This window comes from Nyctibius grandis, chromosome 6 (assembly GCF_013368605.1).
Source record: "Nyctibius grandis isolate bNycGra1 chromosome 6, bNycGra1.pri, whole genome shotgun sequence".
NCBI classification, from domain to species: domain Eukaryota; kingdom Metazoa; phylum Chordata; class Aves; order Nyctibiiformes; family Nyctibiidae; genus Nyctibius; species Nyctibius grandis.
In genome coordinates, this window is record NC_090663.1 from 86,439,514 (window position 1) to 86,460,375 (window position 20,862).

The 20,862-nt window shown below is 44.5% G+C and overlaps 1 protein-coding gene across 1 annotated transcript; it reads right to left on the reverse strand.

Moving 5' to 3' along the window:
* Positions 1 to 436: 436 nt before the first annotated feature.
* Positions 437 to 15,789, reverse strand: PPEF2 (protein phosphatase with EF-hand domain 2). The gene is made up of 16 exons (XM_068403291.1): positions 15,725 to 15,789; positions 12,081 to 12,208; positions 11,483 to 11,540; positions 10,144 to 10,319; positions 8,932 to 9,046; positions 7,786 to 7,832; positions 7,193 to 7,359; positions 7,071 to 7,107; positions 6,830 to 6,979; positions 5,702 to 6,037; positions 4,706 to 4,891; positions 3,865 to 4,007; positions 3,454 to 3,560; positions 2,251 to 2,414; positions 1,573 to 1,660; positions 437 to 967 (listed from the first exon to the last, which is right to left on the reverse strand). The coding sequence occupies exons 1-16, from the start codon at positions 15,783 to 15,785 to the stop codon at positions 789 to 791; spliced, it is 2,142 nt and encodes a 713-aa protein (XP_068259392.1). The 5' UTR covers positions 15,786 to 15,789; the 3' UTR covers positions 437 to 788.
* Between the last annotated feature and the right edge of the window lie 5,073 nt (positions 15,790 to 20,862).

Consider the following 20,862-nt stretch of genomic DNA (forward strand, 5'->3'; position numbering starts at 1 on the left):
CTGCAGGTAACAGGCTGTCAACCCTGGTGCCACAGAGCTGCTTAGCAGCCTTAGTCCCCAACCTAAAATAAAAGGTCACTTCCCTTAGATCCTGCCTGGTGCCAAGTACTGCAGAGCAGGTGGCTACTACATGCATTGGAGAAATAGCAGAAACAACTCAAACAGGGTAGAGACAATCGTTTTGTTCATTAGCCACAAAAAAAAAATAAAGATTTCCATAAAATTTCAAAGATGTACATATTCAGTAGCTTCAAACTTAGCAAAGGAACAACAGAGGCAAGGTAGCTATTATCACTGCAACAGCACTGCTGCTAACAGAGTTGACAAACTAGAGAAGGCATGAACCAGCAATCTAGAAAAAACTGTTTATTAAAAGGAAAGCTGTGCTCTAGCAGCTGCTACCAGGTTAAAACACTGCCTGCAAGAAATACCTTTACTTCCATTTTACTACACTGGAATAGACCCGTAACATTTCATCACACGCGTTGACAAGATCAACTAAGTTGTATCTTCCCTTTGAGCAGGAATTTCTACATAAAACACAGCTCCTTTTTAAACATGGTCAGAACTGAAGTGCAGCTTATCTATTTTACCCGTTACCTTCCCCAAGTGGATCACAGCTGTCTGCTACGGCGGTCACTGTTCTCAACCAATAAGTGCTACAGGTCCGAGCCTTCCCTTTCCCTGCTTCACATCTGCAGGCACGCTCTGCGCTTAGGTAGGAAGCAGATCCCCTGGCTTGGCAGACAGTCAAGGCATTGGACATGGCAACCCTCACCAGGTTCTCACTACTGGGTCTGTTTGACAAGGCGGAAGGCTTCTAGGAACTCGTTGAAGTCGATGTTTCCATCCTTATTGAAATCGATGCTGCGAACTAGGTCGTTGATGCCGTCATCCGTGAGTTCGATGTTCATGTGGGCGCTGAACAGCTTCCAGGTTTGGTGGAATTCCTCAAATGAGATGAGACCTGTGCAGAAGGAAGACACAGCCACCTCAGCGCAAGGTCACCACACGCACTGCTGCTCAGCGTGCAAGGAGAGACCCCTGCTCAGGTTTGATCTCTCATCCCACCCCTGCTGCCTGCGTACCCTAAAGGAAGGAGAGAAATCACTCATAATCTCGTGCTGCAACTAAATTTCCTAGTGTGCAGAACACTGGCTAAAATACAACTTAAAGCAGTAAAGAGACTTAATACAATTTGGGAGAACAAAAGAAGGCAAAGACTGTTGTATTTTCTCTTTCCTGAAGTGATTTGGCAGAGATGACTGCTTGAAAGCAGGAAACTCAAGATCACGAGTACGCTGCATTACTGACGTTGCTGTTTTTGTTCTGCTGAACTCCTCCAGAACAAATAATTATTAGTTCTCTACCTGGACTGCCCACAGTCCTTCAAAACATGTCATGTTTGTGGAAATGTGCAATGACATTTCAGAAGCTCTTGAGACAATTGAGGGAGGAGAAAGACCCAAGCCTTAAACTATGAAATAAAAATGCCTGTGTACATACTAAAGGGAGCCCAAAAGCAGAATGGAATACAATGCAGTGAGCAGCACCCCCTGCACCCCTGCTTACCTGAATGATCTCTGTCTATGATCCTGAATATGGTCTCCAAGTTGGATCTGTTTCGATAAATGACTTCCAGCAAGCTCGACTGGATGTGCTGAAAGACAACATGGTCACACTCCTTCTACCCTTCTGACAGCTCGCTGCTTTCTCTGAGCAGTTACTACAGACCTTCCCGTAAATACAAATGTTTACTGCTCTCAAGGGTTTGCCAGCAATGCACTTTGCATCGTGTGGGACTTACGAAACAGGTTTGTGATGACTGCACCCTCTGTGCAACTCCACATTAGAGCACATCAACAACCTATTGCTTCCAAACAGCTGTTCCGGGCTGACAGAGAAAACTGTGACTTGGACTATGTTTTTTAACCATTGCAGAGTTAGTTTTGCTGGGTGTAATTAAGGAACTATGACTCAGAGAATGGAATATAGTTTTCCTACTTAAAAGCCTGCATCCACAACTACCTCTAGGTTTTGATTGCACATGTATCATCTGTTTCTACAACGGACCAAACGCCTCTGGACTACTTGAATTCCTGCAAGCTTTTCCATGGACTTTGGTGTGGTTGTGGATTTTACAGGAACCAGAACCATCCACTGTCCTTTTGTACCATACTTGGCTCCACATGCTGGGCATCTTGTGAGCTGCTTTGCATCAAACCTTGATGGAAGGGGGTGAGTCCTTACCTCTTGGCTCCGCTGCTCTACGGCCAAGTCATCGAGCCAGGACTTGTACTCCAGCATGCCGTCCACCATGCTGCGCACGAGCTGCGGTCTCAGCGTTCGCCAGGGCAGTCCCAGGTGCAAGACTGACTCCACTGCCGTCGCCCAGTTGCTCAGCGTGATCCTTCCTGTAAGGAAAAGGGAGAGCCACGGAGACCTCTGAGAGACGGGCAGCTGAAAGCACACGAAGGCAAAATAGAAAGCCTAGAGCAGTACACACACCAGTCTACCCTGCTGCTGACAGCAACAGCATCATTTCTCCATGGCACACTTGAGCACTTCGGTACAGGAAAAAACCCCATGTAGCCGTACAGACATCAGCCACTGCAGGCACAAGTGCACTTGCTGCTCCCTCCTCACCCTCAGCAAGCTTTTGGTCATTGCATCAAATCGGGCCACGGGGCTGCAAACATCTGAACAACCTACACAACTGCGCTAGCACTTCCTCGGTGACCCAGGAACATGGAAAAGCCCCTGGTGTAGCAGCTGCTGTAACAGCTGAACTGGACTTTTGTGAACAATGTTGCTGCCAGAGAAGAAAGCAAGAAAGCAGCTCTACCCACAAGAAAGCAGTTCTGCCAGCCGCTGTGTCCCTTTTCTCCCCTGGTGCACAAATGGACAGAGCTCAGCAACTCGTCTCGGTCGCTGCGCCATCAGAGCACTCCTGGCAGCCAGAGAATTATGAACTCTCAGCTCCTTCCTTAAGGCTCTGACAGAGGCAGCTGCCAGGAGGACATTCCTCGCTTTCCTCTTCCCAGTGATTTTAGACTCCAGGGTCAAAGGGGCTCTAGAGACCACCCAGCCCTTCCCAAGTGACACATGACAGACATGCTCCAGGTCATCTTTTCCAATGCTTCATCAATACTCCTGTTCCAAAGGGATCTCCTAGCACCAAGCCTAAGTTGCTACACATCAGGCTGATCACCTCTTCCTTCTCTGGCACCCCTCATTAGAATGCCACCCTGAGGTATTAACAGGTTCCCAACAGAGACACTGAATAACAGCAAATGGGACCAATGCTCTGGCAAGGTCTGACACAGCCTCCCGCTGTGACAGTCGCTGACAACTACCAGTGCGGAGCGTCCCAACCAGCCACATACTCAACTCAGCTGCTTCAACCCCGTTCTACCAAGGAATTAACGTGGGTTTCCCTCGGCTTAGATTTACCTGTATTGTCCTTATCATAGGCCTTGAATGCGCTGATGAGGGCTGAGGTGTGAGCAAAGAGCTTTTCCCGCAAGGCTCGGAAGGCTGACTCCTCTACTCTGCTGATTCTGGAGGATGCACAAAAGAAAGAAGCACATTAAGGACTTTCCACAAAGCGGAAGAGAAGCTGCACCTTCCCAGTCCTCTCGCCTGTCCGTGGATTGCCCAGACCCTTGCACAACTGCTCTGCACAGCTACAGCTGCATCTCGGTGCTCAGGACAAGGCACTGCATGCCTGGAGCACGGTTCCCCGCAGCTGATGCAGTGAATCCCCGCATCAGTTTGTGATCCAGAGTCAAACTTTCTCAAAGCTCCCAAATTTTTCCCTTTTGGAATTGACTTGGTGAATACAGAGCAACCAGAAAGCCTTGCCTTTGGGTCATGGTGAGAGTAAGGGCCGTCTTGTTCGCTTGGTACTGAACAAAATGGGGGACGAGGTCCGGTCCCAGCTTCACGTAGGCTCCCCTGTTGCTGCCAATTTCATAGTAGTTTGAGGCTGAAAATATGGTCAGCACCTAACGCCCAAAAAAGAGAGGCATTTACAGTCAGTACAGACATTCTCTGTTATATACACATGTATCGGTGAGAACAACCCAACCGATCCCATCTGGAGTCAACAGACTATGAAAGCACCATGTTTTATGTGGAAAAGGAAGAGCAAGGTGGCAGCTGGCCTGGAAGCCTTACGGGCGTGAGTTCCTCGAGGCGGGCACTGGTCTCATGTGGATCTGGCCACACTCTGGGCTTCTGCAATGTCACCGTACTCTCCTGACAGATTTCCACGCTCCACTGCAGCGAGCAGTGTCAAAAGTGCCCCTGTTGAAGTCACTGAAGTGACACTGCATCTCCTGAGAGCAAAACTTCACTGCAGCAGCTTGGTAACACCCTTTTGTACATCATTTTTAGAAACAGCTGCATTAAGTGGGGGCAGTGGCACAAAGGGGTTCAGACCTTTTCTCAGCTACCACGTACAAGGACATGCTTTGCCTGCACAACAGATGCCCCCAACAGAGTAGGTGGCTCCACACTGTCCTGACCTAAGACCTCAGCTGGGAACATACTTTAGTAACTCCCAGTAAGGCTGTTCAAAGATTTTGTATGTACTTAACAAAGCCCCATTGGAAGAAATGCAGAGCAGAGACAAGCCACCACAGAAACTCCACCCTAGCAGGATGGAAACCCAAGTATCCTTCATGCCATCCCCATCACCAACCTTCCGGTTGTGACAGAACTCGTAGCCCTCTGGCTTGCACTCATGGGAGCGGATGAGGAATTGCAGGTTGTACTTCTCAAGGATCGTCGCCGTCACATCAGGCCCAAAGTAGCAGCCACCACCTCGCACCGTATTTTCTGTGCAGCCCTCCTGAGGCATGGGGTCACTCCAGAGAATGTCTAAAATCTGAAAGGATTGGAAAAGTTCACTGAATAAAGCGTACCCAGCAGATACCACCCATCAAAGTTTACTAAGCAAATACAGCTCTATCTCTGAATCCATTCCTGGACTGCTGCTGTTACTATAGGGCAGGGAAACAGAGATGTTTCCTGCATCGGAGCTGAACCACCATACTGCTCCTGGGCTGTCACAGACCTGGTCCACCACAGAGGTGACAATGTTGTTGGCCTGGAGCTACAGGCACACCCAAAGTGCCTGGGGTAAGAGGGGTGTCCATAAATCAGGCCTGATACAAGCTTTCCCTTTGCTGCCGCTAAGATTTCAAAGAGCCTTGCCTGTCCTCCTCCATCCCAAAACACAGGTCCCAGGGCAAGAACACCCAGGAGATCCTGAGGCCATGAGCAGGCTTAGTATTAAACTCCTTTGCTCTGTATACAGAACATTCCGCAGCCTCCAGTAATGTAAGAGCATGCTGACTGAGTAACCACTATTTGGATTAAAGTTTAATCTCTTTAACCCTGACCTCAATATACAGCTTCGTGCTGATAAGGTGTGCGTGCAATGCCGGGGTGTCATATGTAACGTGAAGTAAGTAACTCTGGTTTCAGAGCACACAGAAGGGGCTTACAAACAGACTGGTCTAACACAAACAGGAAACCAAGTTCCCAGGCTCTGACCTGCCCAGCAATCCATTTGCAGCGTAGCAAAAATCTCTCTGCAGAGAGGTCTGTGCACTGACCCACATACTTTGTGCTGAGATTCCTCAGAACAAACCTGCAGGAGACACCCACAGCCCACCCTGCTTAGACTACCCACCTGCTTCCGCTCCTCCTGGCTAGTCCAGCACAGCCCATCCAAATCCGTGAAGGAGATCATGCTGTAATAGGTGGGCTCCTCCTCCTCCGACTCACTGATGTCCACCAGCCGACGGCACCACTCAATCTGCTCCTGCACCGTCTGCCGGACCCACTTGGAGAACTCCAGCTTGTTGGCCATGCTGGGAGCCTGGGATGGCCGGGGCTGTGGAGGTAGACTGGGGGTGTCCTCGTTCTCTGCTGGGTCAGCCTCTACGTCACTCTCACTGTCTATTTCCTGTATTTCCGCTTTTCTTTTCGACCGCTTTCTTTTCTTCCTTCTTAATACAGAAATAAACTGAAAGAGGTAAGAGAGAAAAGAGAGGTGGTCAGAGAGAAAAGAGGTGGTCACACCGCTTGGAAACCTACATCTCCAGCTCTAACAGCTTCCATTGGCAGACTGTCAAGTGACCCAAACCTCCAAGCCTTGATCTCCTTTGCTGCCATCAAATGCTGATTAATTGCGGGAGATTACTAATGCCATCATCTCAGATGTGCCATTCTTGGCTTACAGCTGAGGCCCCACATCCATCCTGACTACAGATCTATCTCCTCTTCATTGACTTTATGCTGCTCAGACATTTCACAGAAGGTAGAGTACATGGATTTAATCTGCAATGGGAACTAGGTGGCAGAATGCAGGAAGGACTAAAGGCTAATGCAAGTGCCTGTCATTACATTTGGAGAAGCGAAGTAGTATTTCTCAGCTAGAAAGTGAGGCAGAGACAAGTTAAATGACTTATCAAACTCCTCCTGGAAATCTAGGGGAAAAAACAAGCTAAGAAACTGTGGGGCAAAGTTTCGTCTTTACAGTCAGCACCAGCACATCTATTTACCCATGCCATTACCCACCACTTCCCTGGCTATGATCCTTACATGTTCCAGAAGCCAAGAATACTTCTTCCCTTCACACCACCTGCACACACACTTAAACCAAAGCAATCCACTCCAAGCCTGTACCTAAACACAGTTTGTCTAGGAGACCATCCTTTGGATTTGTCTCGTCAACAGCCAAGTTGACATGTAGAAATAAGCTCCTCACCGCAAATCAGCAACACTTGTCTCGCAATATCTAGGAAATAAAACCTACTTTGTTCCTTTGAATTTTCTCAAGCACCTCCAGGTCAGTGGTGTCAGAGATGCCCCCGTGTACAATGAGGACTTTCTGATCAATCAGGGTGGCCAGGGGCAGCCAGCAGAAGACATTCTGAATCATCTTCAAGATTTTCTTTCCGTGCCCCTAGGAGGACAGGTCAGAAGGGAAAAGATGAAGCATCAAGCCTTCAAAGTCCACATCTCACACGGTAAAGCAGACACAAACATATACCTACCTTGTATTTCTGCATTACTTCCTTGGTGAAACCGTAGCTAAAGGAACAGAAGAAAGGAAGTTCAGTGGGATTTCACAGCGACACCCTTGACATCACGATCAGCCCTGCACAGAAACCCATACCGTAAGTTGACCATGTGGTCCTCGTGGTTCCCGCGGTTGAGATGAACCTCCTTTGGATAGATCAAGAGGAAGGTAAAGAGGATGAGGAGGATTTCAAGGGACTGTTTGCCTCTGTCTACAAAGTCCCCATTGAACACGTAGGACTTGGAAGGGGAAGGAAGGCCATTCTGTAAAAGCAAGGAACAGGCGGATGTTACAAGAGAGCCCTTCCCATGATCTACATATACCTCACCCCCCAGCTCCACATTCTCTTACTCCTGTCCCAGGTTACCTTATACAACAGATCCTGACTCTTATTTTTATCCGGTAGGCTCCCAGTGGCAAATGCACTGAGAAGTGAAAGCTGGCAGTCAGGAAGGGCTGCCACTGGTATTCAGCACTTACAAAAATGTCCATTGGCAATTCCCAAACGTATATCAGATTTCCAAGTCAGCAAGGAAATAAGCTGCTGCTTTGTGAAGCCATTTAAAACCGATCAAATTGACTTGGAGGATTACATGTGAGGGGCCCAATTTTGCAAGCGCTTCTCAGCATGACCCATGTGATACCTCTCACAACACCTGGCCAGCCCCCTCTCCAAATACAGTGCCTACCTTATAAAATATGAAGAACAAGTCATCCAGCTGCCCGTGCAAGTCTCCTAACAGGCACAAAAAGACATGTCACTGTATGTTTAACTTTAAAAAAACAGCAATAAATAACTTGCTATGAAGTGTCTCCTCTATAAATTAATGACCACTGAAATATTTTGGGAAGTTCAAGGTACAGGTTTCCTTACACTGAGGCAATGTGCCTGAAGGAAAAGGACATGATGTAAAGGCTTGAGCTGAAGCCTGAGAAGGACAGCAAAAAAACTACACCAGCTTCTGAAGACTCTGATTCAGAAGCTTTGTTCATTTAGCTCTTACAACGACACAACATGGCAGAAGAAACTGTTTGACTTTGATCACTACATGGCAGAAAGCTTTGCATACAAACTAATAACCAAACTAAATTCTCGTTTAACATGATATTGGAGAGAGAGGTTTGTTTTCCAGAAGGTGACTGCACCCAAAACTCTGTGCTAAGTACATATTTTTAGAAATATCTCAAAGTTTAAATATTACTCCAAGGGTGGGAAAATAATGGTGAAAAGCTTTGTCTCTTTCAAGTTTACTTGATGGGAGCAAAGATGTGTTAATATTCTGGATCTGAATGTGTACTCTGCTGCTAATGAAGACTCAGCCAAAACAGGTACAGGACTTTGTTGTTTAAATAATCCCAGGCCACAGAACAGGACAGAAAGTGACTCAGTTTCGAGGCCAGTCCTCGACTGGGTGCGGTTTCTGTGGTTTAGTAAAAGCATTCCAAGTTTGGGGTGACAAATCAAAACCAAATTTTAATCCAGATGAAAAATTCTTTAAATCTTTGCCGTAATGTATAACAATTATAAGAGCTACAGGCCATCATTATCAGCCTTCATCTTCCCTTAGACAAATGTATATCTTGATCTTTTCCATTCATACCTCCTTTCCTTGCATTTTTACAATCGCTGTGACAGCACCACTGCTACAGCAGGCTATGCCAAGCTGAATGCCACCATCTAGGGGCAGGGTTTGTTAATGATGTATCCCAAAATCTCTCATGGAAGCCAAAAGCAGACTACAAATAGACAAACCGCCTTCCCTCGACACCCCCATCCTGTTCCAGACCAAGCAGAAATAGGGCCATGATGCAGACTTGCTCCCTCCCAGACGTACCGCACACGGTGACCTCCTCGCTATAGCAGGTGGAGACGTGACTGATGTTTGGCAGCTGCTTGAGGTGCTTCCTGGTCTCATGCAGAAGGTTTAAGACATAGCGAGCGTGAAGCTGCTACTAGGAGAAAGTGAAGGGATTAAAGCAGGAAATCAGTGACTTCTGAGCAGCAATGCAGCTCGTGTCTGCAAAGGCCCCAAGGACCCACCACAATAGCCTGGATAGCAGAAACTCACTGGGACAACACTCAGTGCTGACCTACGGGCTTAGAAACAAGACCAGGCAAATACTGGACAACAGCAGGACGGAAGAGACTCGCCCAGAGCAGCCCAGCCTCAGTGCTGCCAGGGCTGGCAAGAGAACTCCAAAGCCCTAGCACCCTGTGGTCAAGGCTGTATCCGCTAGGCAACAGCACCTCCTAGAGCAGCAGAAACTCCAGCCCAGTATCACAGGTAAGAAGCTGTTCCTCTAGATCTTTCTTAACCTTCTCCACATTAAGCCAGGCCCTGAGCTGCAGTGCATCCTGCAGAAATATGTTTGCTCAAAGCCAGAGTGTAGGCATTTAATACTAGTCAAGACACTAGAGACCTTTGTTTTAGAAGTCTTTTCTAAAAAAGTTTTTAGAAAAGTTTTTAGAAGTTTTTAGAAGTCTTTTTCAGAAGTTTTGTTTGGAGAAGGGATGTTTTGGCCTATTTTGCAGTTCCGCACCTTGACTGAGAGATGGCAGCAGAACACTGCAATTGCGTGAGGACTTGTCAGTGCTGCTGAATTGGCACTGGACTTCCTCATCAAAAAAAAACATTCTACATATTAAATACGAGCCAAAGTTTTATGGCACAAAACATAATTTTAATCAGCTGTTTCCATCTGGGCCATCCTGTACTTTTTTACAAATTGAGGAATTGCAACAAAAAATGACAGAATGTTTCAACATGGACTGTTGTAGGGTTTTTTCTTCTTAAAATGAAATTCAGGCTAATAGTGGCACACAGCTATGAAACGTTTTCAGTTCGGTCAGAACTGCATTTTCAGAAAGGAAAAAAGTTCCTGTGGCAGGGGGAAATACCATATCATTTCCATCCCCCTTTGCTTAACAGCCTGCCAGCTCGTTATACTCCAGTCAGCTTAGCCTGTTAGGAAGGCTAAAAACAAATTATCTATCCTACACCCCTGCGTAGAGAAGGGGAAAGCGTGGTTCCTTTTGGGATCCTTACTTGTTTCTGTTTGAAAGCTTCCAGCAAGGCAGTCGCATGGTCAGGAAGGAGCGGGAAAGAGAGACGTGGTCCGGTGTAGGAGTCCGGCACCTCCATGGATTCATAGTCACAGTATTTTTCCAGCTCTGCGTCTTTGACGCTTTCCCCACTTACGAGCATGCGGCTGATGAAATCCCCTGGATGGCAGATCAGTCAGTTTGATTGGTTTTTTTTTTAAAAAAGAGAAAGAGACAAGAAAAAGTTATGTTGGCTCAATACACCATTCTAGTACTTTGCTAAAGAAAAGCTGTTTGGTCATGCTGGAGGTCGTGAGCAATGGCAGCAGCAGAGCCTAGCTCCTAGTTTGACACCGCTACAGAATTTGCGGTGGGGAAAAGGCTGCGGGGACAAGTTTCAGTGTGCCATGCGTCAGGCAGTGCTGGCAGCTGTGCTAGTTTCTGCCCAACTCTCGTAGAGCCAGATGGACGTTGGTTGCCACGGCTAACTGAAATCTTATTTTCAATGACACGCAAAAGCAAACCATATAATAAGGAACTCTCTCCTGCGTCCCACCATTTTTTCTAAGCTTGCACCTACATTCTCAGTGTTGCACAAAATTTGTATAAATACACATTTTTTTATTGCTGTAACATCTCAGAGCCCAACTCAAGGAAGAGGACACTATTGTCCTGTTTTATAGAGACACTGAAAAAAAAAACCTTCCTCAATAGAGCTTTGCTGTAAAATATGTGGGGTAGTTGTGAGAAAAAGGGTGGTGGTTTGAAAGGAAGGAGCGAGGACTTCAGCAGGTTGTGGTCAGCAAAGTAAATAGTTAATTCTGACTATTACCATCAGATTTCAGAGCTAAGCTCATTAGCAATTTCCCAGCACTAAGAAATAACATCTAATGCTCTCTGCAGATTCAGGAGGATACTGTATTGGTTCTCACAGTGCTCCCCCCACCAATTATGAGTGAAAGGCTAAATATAAATAAGGTAGATACCCTAGAGCATAGTTCCCTACAGATGGATTCTCTCACTTCAGAAATGGACTCTGCAAAGCCCTGGTTACTAGGGATCACTGAAAAAAGGCAGGTTTCTAATACTGCTTTTAGAAAACATACTGAGCTTTTATTCCCCCTCCCAGTTCCTAAGGAGCAGGAGTCACCCCACATCCCTTGCACAGCTCTGACAGTCTCCAGACAATTCACTCCCTATCCAAATTCCTGATGCCATCACTCTTTAGACTCTCTTGGCCCCCTCTGCTATCCTGAAGGGCCAGCACTGAGCAGCGAACCAATACAGGGTGCAGCCTTCTGAGCTGCCGGTACCACATCTACAAACGGCACATAGAAACTTACTCTCTTTACTGCTGCTTGGCGTGAAGTGGTCCATGAGGTAACTGAAGAAGTTGTGAAGCTGCAAGAAGAGAGCGAGCCCATCATCATTCACCCTGGAATGAAATTCTGCAGAGTGGCAACATAACATGATCTTCCTTCTGGAAGTATTATCTATGCCCTTCTCGTGTTGTCTGGTATGTACAACACAACATACTCTAGCAATTCTAGTTTTTAATGTGTTGTAATGAAGTCAAACAAGTAGCTTTACTTTCAGCCATACAGACAGAAGTCCACCTATAAGCCCTCCCTCTCCCTGCCTGACAGCAAGGCAACCATATAAGAGAATATTAATCAAAGTTAAAGTATAACAAACCAACTAAGCTTGCCTATTGTGTTCAGACTCAGGAAAAACAATGTTAAATGGTCTTTATGGCTTTCTTTCAAGGCTCATTACTTAGGGTTTCATGAGACATAAGCAGGCAGGAAATCAGGCTAAAAAGGGGCAGGAAACCCAGTCCTTGGCCCACTGAAGCACTTACCGGGTTACCACCCAGTGTCTGTGGCACAGAAACCACCGTTCTATGTATTTTCCTACATACTCTTTTCCTTGGCACCTTACCTTGATCTGATCCTGCTCACAAGCATATTCAATGGATTGAAAGATTCTCCAGGTGCAACGTCGGCGCATTTCCAGCCGAGCGACGTAGCGCCGATACCACCGTTGGATCAAGACGGCTGCCTTGAAAGCTAGAGGACAAAACCAGAACCAACCCGCTGAGCTCCAGTGGCTGCTGCTGAGGTACCCTGCTACCGCTCTTTTCCTGACCCTGAAAATTGAAGAGGGACCTTTCTTTTTCAGGAGAGGTGTTCTGCTGTCTAAGTATTAATGATAACAAAACACCCACTTCTTTTCACCATATTGCAAGAGGTTGATCTGACCCTGCCTGACCAGAGACATCTGAAGCAATTCTAACCGTTGCTGCTGGCTCCTCAGCACCAGTGTTAACAACTTTTGAGGGCCTAAAGATCCAAACACGTTCTTCAGTATTAATAGACAATTTCCTCCCTTTCTGTCTACCTTGATCATTTTTATGTCTGTCTTACGGTCTAGGTACTGGGGCTTCAGGAAACCAGAGATTTGACTGAGGCCATGCAAGGAGTTAGGGGAAAACAAGATACCAAGTCCCCTTCCAGAGCCTTAAAAATATGGGGTTCATCTAACTTCCTTTAAGCCAAATAAATACCTGGGCTTTTGCATGAATGAAATGCCAGGGATTTCCAGGTACCTGGTGATGGTTCAATCCACAGCCAGCACTGGCACCAGGCTCTTCCCTCCAAATGCTGGCTATTTGCCCTGATCTTCAAAACACAACCATTCCTCTGCATTGCCCCAGTTCCAGTGTTTTTCATTAAAAGATTATTTCAGGTGGGGTGTGTGCATGTTTAAAGTGAAGCACATTGGTGCAGTTCCCCATTTCCTTTTTCAAGTTCTGCCACAGGACTTTATGTACCTCTAGCAACTCTTCCATCCTCCTTAGCTGGTCTTGACCCCGTTTGGACTGCCTGGTTACTTTACAGCACCTTGCTAACCAGCTCTGCTGCTTGGCATCTCTCTTGATTATGCTGTGTCCCTTCCTGTTCAGTTCTGGAGCCCTACGCTAGAGCCCTACATTTAAAACATTTTCTAACAATGCTTCTGTGTGTCATCTTTAGCTGAGGGGGGGATGACTGCTCTATCTACAGGCTGGCCCCAGAATCAAATGGAGAAGACAGAGTTACGGAGTTAGCCCTACTGCAGAAGCTTGTGTTCCCTGGGCATCTAGTTTGTGAGAGACCACCGCCGTGTTCACCAAAACAGGGAAAGCAATGGGGGGTGTGGGGTGGAAAAACGTTATTAAAAAGAAGGAAATCCCCTACCCCAAAGGCTCCTAACTGCTGGCAAGAGACAAAGAGATCACGTTAATTCAATTAGCTTGCATTAATTACATAACATAAACCATCCTCCATGTACTTCAGCAGGAAACACTGACCTTTACCTAAAGAAGATATCCTGATGGCTTATGTATTGAAAATAATAATCCTTCTACATTATGTTATCGTTACAGCACTAGGAGCTGCAGAGCACAAAAAGGGAAGAGCTATTGCTGTCGTGCAGCTGGGGAACTGAGCCACGGCGAAGTCACGGGCAACAAGATAAGACTTGGCTAGCCTTAATTCAAGAATAGCTTATATATTCTTTGCCTGAGCCTTATATCTTGTTGAAAAAATGCTTACTGATCTGCTGGGCTGTGAAAAAGTAAAAAAAGGTGACTTTTTTCTGCAGTTTGGTGCTCCTGATGCTACCTCTTCAAGCCTCCTTTATAACAGACCCAACACTAGCTGCCTTACTCCCTGTACACTTATGTGGCTGGCACGTAACCAGAATCGCTCTCTAAAATAAACCACTTATAAATATCTTGCATTTCCCTAACAGTGGATAAGTGCCCAACTACTGCAGTAGGAGTCAGATGTATTTCAGCTGAATCCCGAGCAGAAATTCATAGTCATGGCTCCACATATACTAATGAAAACTAGATCCTGTGAAACATTAAAAATTATTAAAGACTCATTATCAAGTGCACAGTGAGCATATATACCACCATCCACAGCATTTGAAGCTCCAGATGGGCAAGGCATTGGTTTTATTTATGCTACTTTTACAGAGACTGACTCTGCAACTGAAAAAGCCAGGTATTCTAAATTTACCAGCTTACCTGGGTGAGTTTCATCTGGCAGTGTTTGTACTAGTTCAGAAAAAAATAACAAAAAAGGAAGAGAAAGTGATTTATCCACATTTTATGAGGATCCAAGCAGTAAACTCACTCACACATCACCGTATAAGCTACTGAAAGCGTGCCAAAGTGGCAGCACTCAAACCAAAATATGTCTGTTCATGCTAGCAGTATAGTTCACAAATCAGCTTACAGGGGGAGTCTGCACTCTCTCTGGGGTTCCCCATCCCCTTCTTTACTGAAGGGCAGAGCCGGTTTAACAGAGCTCTGCTGGCTACACTTCCCGTAGGGAACAGCCTCTGGGCCTTGTACGAGGGGGGCAGGACACCGCCTGGTGTGTTACACTCGGGTGGAAAGTCCTAAGCAGCTCCACGTCTGCAGAGCAGCAGATCTGAAGGATTTTGAGAACCAGATGCAAGAAATTCAGAGAGATTTTACTCTCATGGGAAACTGTGGATGGGGTATCAGATCTAATGCAGACTTTCAAGTAAGTATCTAGTTTTACGTTACACTTTCTTTGTTATAGACGAGCCATTATAAAATAGCCCAGAACTTTTTGGGAGGGTCCGTGGTTCTCTGGTGCTACAGGCAATAGCTAAGTCTAACTTACTTAAAAAAAAGGTGGAGTTTTTCAACAAAGAACAATTACAAAAAAAAAAAGGCCGAGTCACATCACTGAAATCCCTGCTTTCTTCATTTCTAAGCACAATCACTCTTTCTCCTTTCAAAGCACTTGCAGTTTGCACCATACTGCTGTGTTGCCAATGCTGATGACCGAATGATTCAAACAACAAAGTAATCTGTTTACTTTTTTGCACTTCCTTATGGGAAGCGTAAAGTCTCACTCATAAACTCCCTTTATTCCATAGCAGACCTAAGCACACACCCAGAAAACTGTCACTATCATACAGATGGTTTCATAAAAATAAATCGTTACAGCTTCAAGAGCTGTAGAAACATCTACGTAATTAGCAGAGATTAAGAGCGTTGCGCTGATGTAATGAGAAACAAAGCACACTTCTTGCTTTTCAGCTTTCCTTAGCCACACCATCTTACCTTCTTCAGAACCAGATTTATTTGGGCTTCGCTAATGCTTCTGCTTTACCAGTCCCGTGCTGCTAATGCAGCCTTTAAAAACAGAGTCCACCAGAAGCAGCAGGGTGATAGCACCTATCTCGCCGTCAGCATGTGACAACACATGCGTTAGCCAGCAATGGATTAATCCATCGGGTGTTAGTTCTAATAGAGTTGCTTTTTGCTGCTTCATTTCTGGGTGATTTTAATCTAATCCTGGTCTAAATACCTGTTATTTTCTCAAGCCTGTTGGTCTTCTGCCTGACAGCTGGGACTTCTTGTCACGGGAAAGACATAACCTCACCTCAATACTATCAAGAAAACCAGGTAACTCAGAAAAGAAACACATCCACTGCAACGTCCCAACGGCATGTGCAGGAGCAGACAGGAAATGATTACTTTTCAAAGAATCACTCACCATTTTCAGACTTCGTCAGGGAGTACTTGTAGTTGGTAGTTACAGAACTACCAGATCCCATGTTCTCCGACCAATGCTCCTAGAATGTTGCAGACTGGCCCAGTATCACCAAAACCACGAAGGAGATGCAGGAAAGACCATCCGGTCAGAATCAAAACAGCTGCAACATGTCCCACAGTACCGAGAATCTATAATTAAATATATTAACACTTAAGATCAACAAGCAGATGGCCTGTCTTGTGCCCAAGTACATCTTCCACTACCAGGTTTTTCCAGTTTATTTGTTGTCTTCTAGACAACGCAAGATGAGGATTTCTGTCTCACTCTTTCAAATTTCAAGACAGCTATATAAATAGGAATCATTTCAGCATCTTTCACAATTGTATAAAAATAGCAGAGATTGCATATCTAGGTATGTAAATGTACAGTAGATGTATAAATCAGGCATTCATGTACTCTCACAATGTTTCACCTGCCTCATTTTAGGCTTCTGTCTCTTGGCAATATGGCAGGCTTTGACCTGAGCCTTCATTTCAGACGCTACAATAAAACAATCTTGATAGAGCTCTGAGAGCAGACTCCATCTCTGAATCCTCATGCTACCTCCCCCCTTCCTCACGCACAGCTGAAACACTGCTAAAATACTACACACGACTGCATGTGGGAGGCAGTTATACACTGTGTAGGAAAAAAAAGGTTTTCAATACTAATCAGGAACTATAAAAATCATTAAGTTCTTTCATTAACAATCAGTATACGCAAACATTCGTGCATGCAGCCATCTGTGAAGGATAACTCTCATTACAAGGGATGAACACACGTATGGTATTTAGATCTATTTGCAGTACCACAGCTAGAGGCGAGATAAGTCTAAAATAACAATTAGCTATCATAAGAAAATAATCAGCTTTGTTAAACACTGCTTTCCTTCACCTCGTGGATCTGCTTGAGTGTGGGAACATATTATACCATCGATTGCTCAGATCCTGCCCAGTATAAAAGGACAGGACAGCCAGACTTTTGTAACCTCACTTATGCGGAAAGCTCTGGTCAGAGCAAACGGATCCTATTGCAAGATTAGGTCAAAATTTGAAATCTCTCACTTTGAGGACAAGCAGAGTGTTGTTCGCAGTCAGACATGTTTCCTCTGGAAAAAAAACCCAATCATGTAGGAAAAATAAAACTCCAAAAGTGCCAAAGTGGTCCCAGGCTGTATCGCATAAGAATTACACCGATCTTTATTCTAAACCAGAACTGGGGGAGGAGAAAGCTGAGAAAGGGATGGAAGGAAATAAACACCTGTAAAAATGTTAAGTCTGGTGCTGGCAGGAGCCCACAGCTCAAAGGATTTTGAAGGGTCAGGACAGCATGACTACAGAGGCACTTCTCCCCAGCAGAGGGAAAGGTCCTTCTCTTTTTCTCACTTTCCACAATCCTTTTTCCTCCTTCAATCTCTTTCCACCTAACCAACATCTTTCCTCTCAAAATAGCTACAGATCTGCACAAACACTAATGGAAGGAAGGCGCACGGTGTTGTGTAAGGTGCATGCCTGCAGTGTTTGCTCAGGAATATCCGTGCTAAGCAACATTTCAGCATGGAAACTTTCTAAGGCAGGTGAAATGCTGAAATTCTCTCCCTTGCCCAGGATGCCAAATTGCACAACAGCATCTTCACAGTAACTGGGTGACACAACAGGAGGATACGTAGCAATGCTCTCAACAAAATACCAGTCACTCTAGCTTTATTCTAACAACATTATTTCATATCAGTGTCAAAAATGGCCTGAAATCACTGCTGAATTATGCCAGATTACATCCGGTGCTTTATGGCCTTTGTGCTTAAATAATGCAGGTACTCTGACAACTTTTCAGGTTATTAACTACTCAAACAGACAATTGCACACAAAAATCAGACTCCGTAGCATTTAAAGCTGTTATTTGTAACCTCCTGTACAAGGCAAATCCCATTTCAGGAAAAACAATTTTTCCAGCTCAGAATTTCTCAGGAACAACTGTTCCTCCACACTATTAATGTCATATTGATTAATGTCGCTATTAACTGTTCCTCCACACTATTATATTATATAGTATACCATATAATACCACATAAAACTCATTAAAGGAAAACTTGCCCAAATCCATTTGTGTCAACCACCCCAAAACAAGAACAAGAAAAGCCTAGGTAAATTTCCTGGCTTACTATAAATATTATTTTAACTCCTTCAAAACCAAAACAAGCGACAGCATTTTGAATCAAATCCTACACACTGTCACATCACTGAGCTTGTCCACATTAGAGGTCCATGCAGAATTTGGTGCTCCACCCATGTGAACCGAAGGCTTCCTGCAAGGAACACTGAAGCTAATACAAAGCTAACTCCAAAACAACAGTGCTCCTAAGAAAGATGACACACGACATATATCGCATGCACAAATGAATCCCCACTAACGTGACAATTTTATAGACGTTTGGACAACGGAGGAAAGAGATGAGCAGAATCTGGAAGGCAGTAAGAGGATACAACAGACTTACTGAAAGTTTACTGGGAAAAAAAATGAAAAACAGGGAAACAAATTTTAAGTTCTGCTAAAAGAAAAACAGCAACAGTTTGTTTAAGAGCTACAGATAAATATCAAATACTTCTCCCAAGAATAAAAATGCTAGCTAGCATTAAGGAAAGCGATGATCCTGCCTTGCCCTCCTAGAGTAAATACCTATGTATGTCCCACATGTACATCAGACTCTGCACATCTTGTAGCTTGTTTTATTTTACACAGGCACTGACCTCTGTACCTGCAGTTACTGCAGCGCCAAAAAGGAGAATTACAGATAGAAAACTCCCAACTGCAGTTTTATACAGCTTTTCACCTCAAACTATGGCTGCCAGGTAACAACTTCTGAACACAAAACATTGTAACAGAAAATTAAAAAGAAAAATGCAACTTACCTTACCAGCAATTTCTAACTTATGGATTTATTAAGATAAACGCAATGGAAGCTCTCCACTTTTTAGATTGTTTCTATGCAGTACCCAAAGTGATCAAGAATCTCTGAAGTGATTTGCTTGATCACAGATTCAGAAACTCCTCCTCAGAATCTAAATAATCAAGTGAGCTGTTCCCTTGGGCACGCAGCAGAAAGCGCCATGTCTTCCAGCACCTGCAGCGCAGAACACGCGTGCTGTTCTGCAACAAGTGCAGACCCTGCGATTTATTTACTGCACAGTTGTTTTGAGCAGCCTTAAGAATCCCCTCCCATGTGATGCTTAAGAAAGGCTACAGATCTGAAATGGATTAGGATTACTGAAGAGGATTATGAGTGAGCAATACAATATGTTTGCCTCTCTTATCTTAACGGTCAGCTCTTACACACTTTCAAATTGCCTTTTGCTAAATGCAAACTTCTGGAGGAAAAAATAAAGGTTTCACCCATTCCCTATGTTGGGCTGAAAAATCTTTTGGGCTTTGCAGGTAGGGAATCTGTACTGCAGAAACGAAAGCATGGAAGAAGCAAGGATAAAGTATTTAACTTAGTTCTATTTAATTACTTAACAATTCTAAGTCATCAATCTGACTGGGCTTGAGAAAGCAGAAAAGCTATTTTGCTTCCCAGTCTCTAAAAAGTGGACACACAAAGCAGGTGAAATCTCAAACAGGAGGATGATCAGCAAGCAATTCAAACAACTACAACTGACCCTGCTTTTGTAAAAAACAAACAAGATCCCACAAAACACCCTCCAAAACCAATCAGCGCTACGTTTTAATGTTTCCAGCATTGTTACAATGGTTTTATTTAAAGTATTAACAATCCTGTCTCTCTGTATTTTTATCAAATTTCAATTCTTATCAAAAGCAGCTCAATACTTTTCACAGGTTAAATCATCTAGTTTGTAAGATGGGTCCTTTATCACTTTCTCAGTGTTTATATTTTTAGCATGTCATTAAACTACAACCAGAAAGTTATATAACCTTCCAGTTAGCAAAAAAACCCCCCACCCCTATTCAAGTTAGCATATAGGCTTTATTTTGTTGGCAACCAGTATGTCTGAACATTGATAAACAGATGAAATGCAAAGCTTTTTAAAGAAAATAATTTAAAAGAACAAAAGCAAAATAAAATAAAATTAGACTTCTTCAAATCCGGTTTCCTTTCTTGTTTAGAACTCAAAAAATCCCCCCAGCTCTGCAATCTGCTCTGTGGCTGGGCCTGAGGAAGTTCTGAACAGCTCATGAGTCATAAATAGGAGCAGACAATTGTTTCCTGAATATTCATAGATACCAAATGTTTATACACTCCAGATGTGTTTGTACATATTGAAACAAATACATTTGATTACATTTATATACCACTGCGAACCTGGGCACACGACTGCCAGCAGATAATGAGCCTGACACTGCTGAGGTCAAGAAGACTGTGCAAAATTACACCTGGAAGGATCCTTTTGTCTTTACTTGTGGGTGGCTGTTACATAAAGAAAACCTGCTGGGATCAGGAGTCAGCACCTCCTCTGTGAATTAAACATCATTCTGAAATCTCAGAGATACCATGACCCCTGGTATTTACATCTTCCTCCAGGAACTCTCTCAAATTTATCACTCTGGCATACAACTGCTAACATCATTGGACAAACTGGGTCAAGGCAAAGCTTGCAGCGCATTGATCCAGGCAAAAGTAGAGGATGCAGGTAAGTAGGTTACAACACTTAGCCAGACTCAGCACAAGGAGATAAAGGGCCCGCATCTCCCAAAAGCTCTCTCAGGAACAGTTTGCATAACCAGTACACAAGTACTGCAGGCAACATTGCTTGTATCTGGAAATGGTGCTCTGACCTAACACTCTGATTGCATCTTCTTTTCCCACATAAAATTCTCATTAGCATGAGCAGGAATTTTGTCCAGTGAGGAATGGGACCTCTAAGCTTCATGTGAAGGTATCCACTGGTCTCGATTCTTTAAATCCTTTTGTAGTTCTAGGGTGCTCCCAAGAAGAGCCTGAATTCAATATGGGGTCACAGCACAACCCATCAAACAAAAAACAACCCCCCTGCACTATAAAAATTAGTTATAAACTTTCTATTGAAGGCAACTTTCAAACATATAAAAGGAAAGCCATCCCTTTTCTAAACTCACTGCTCCCA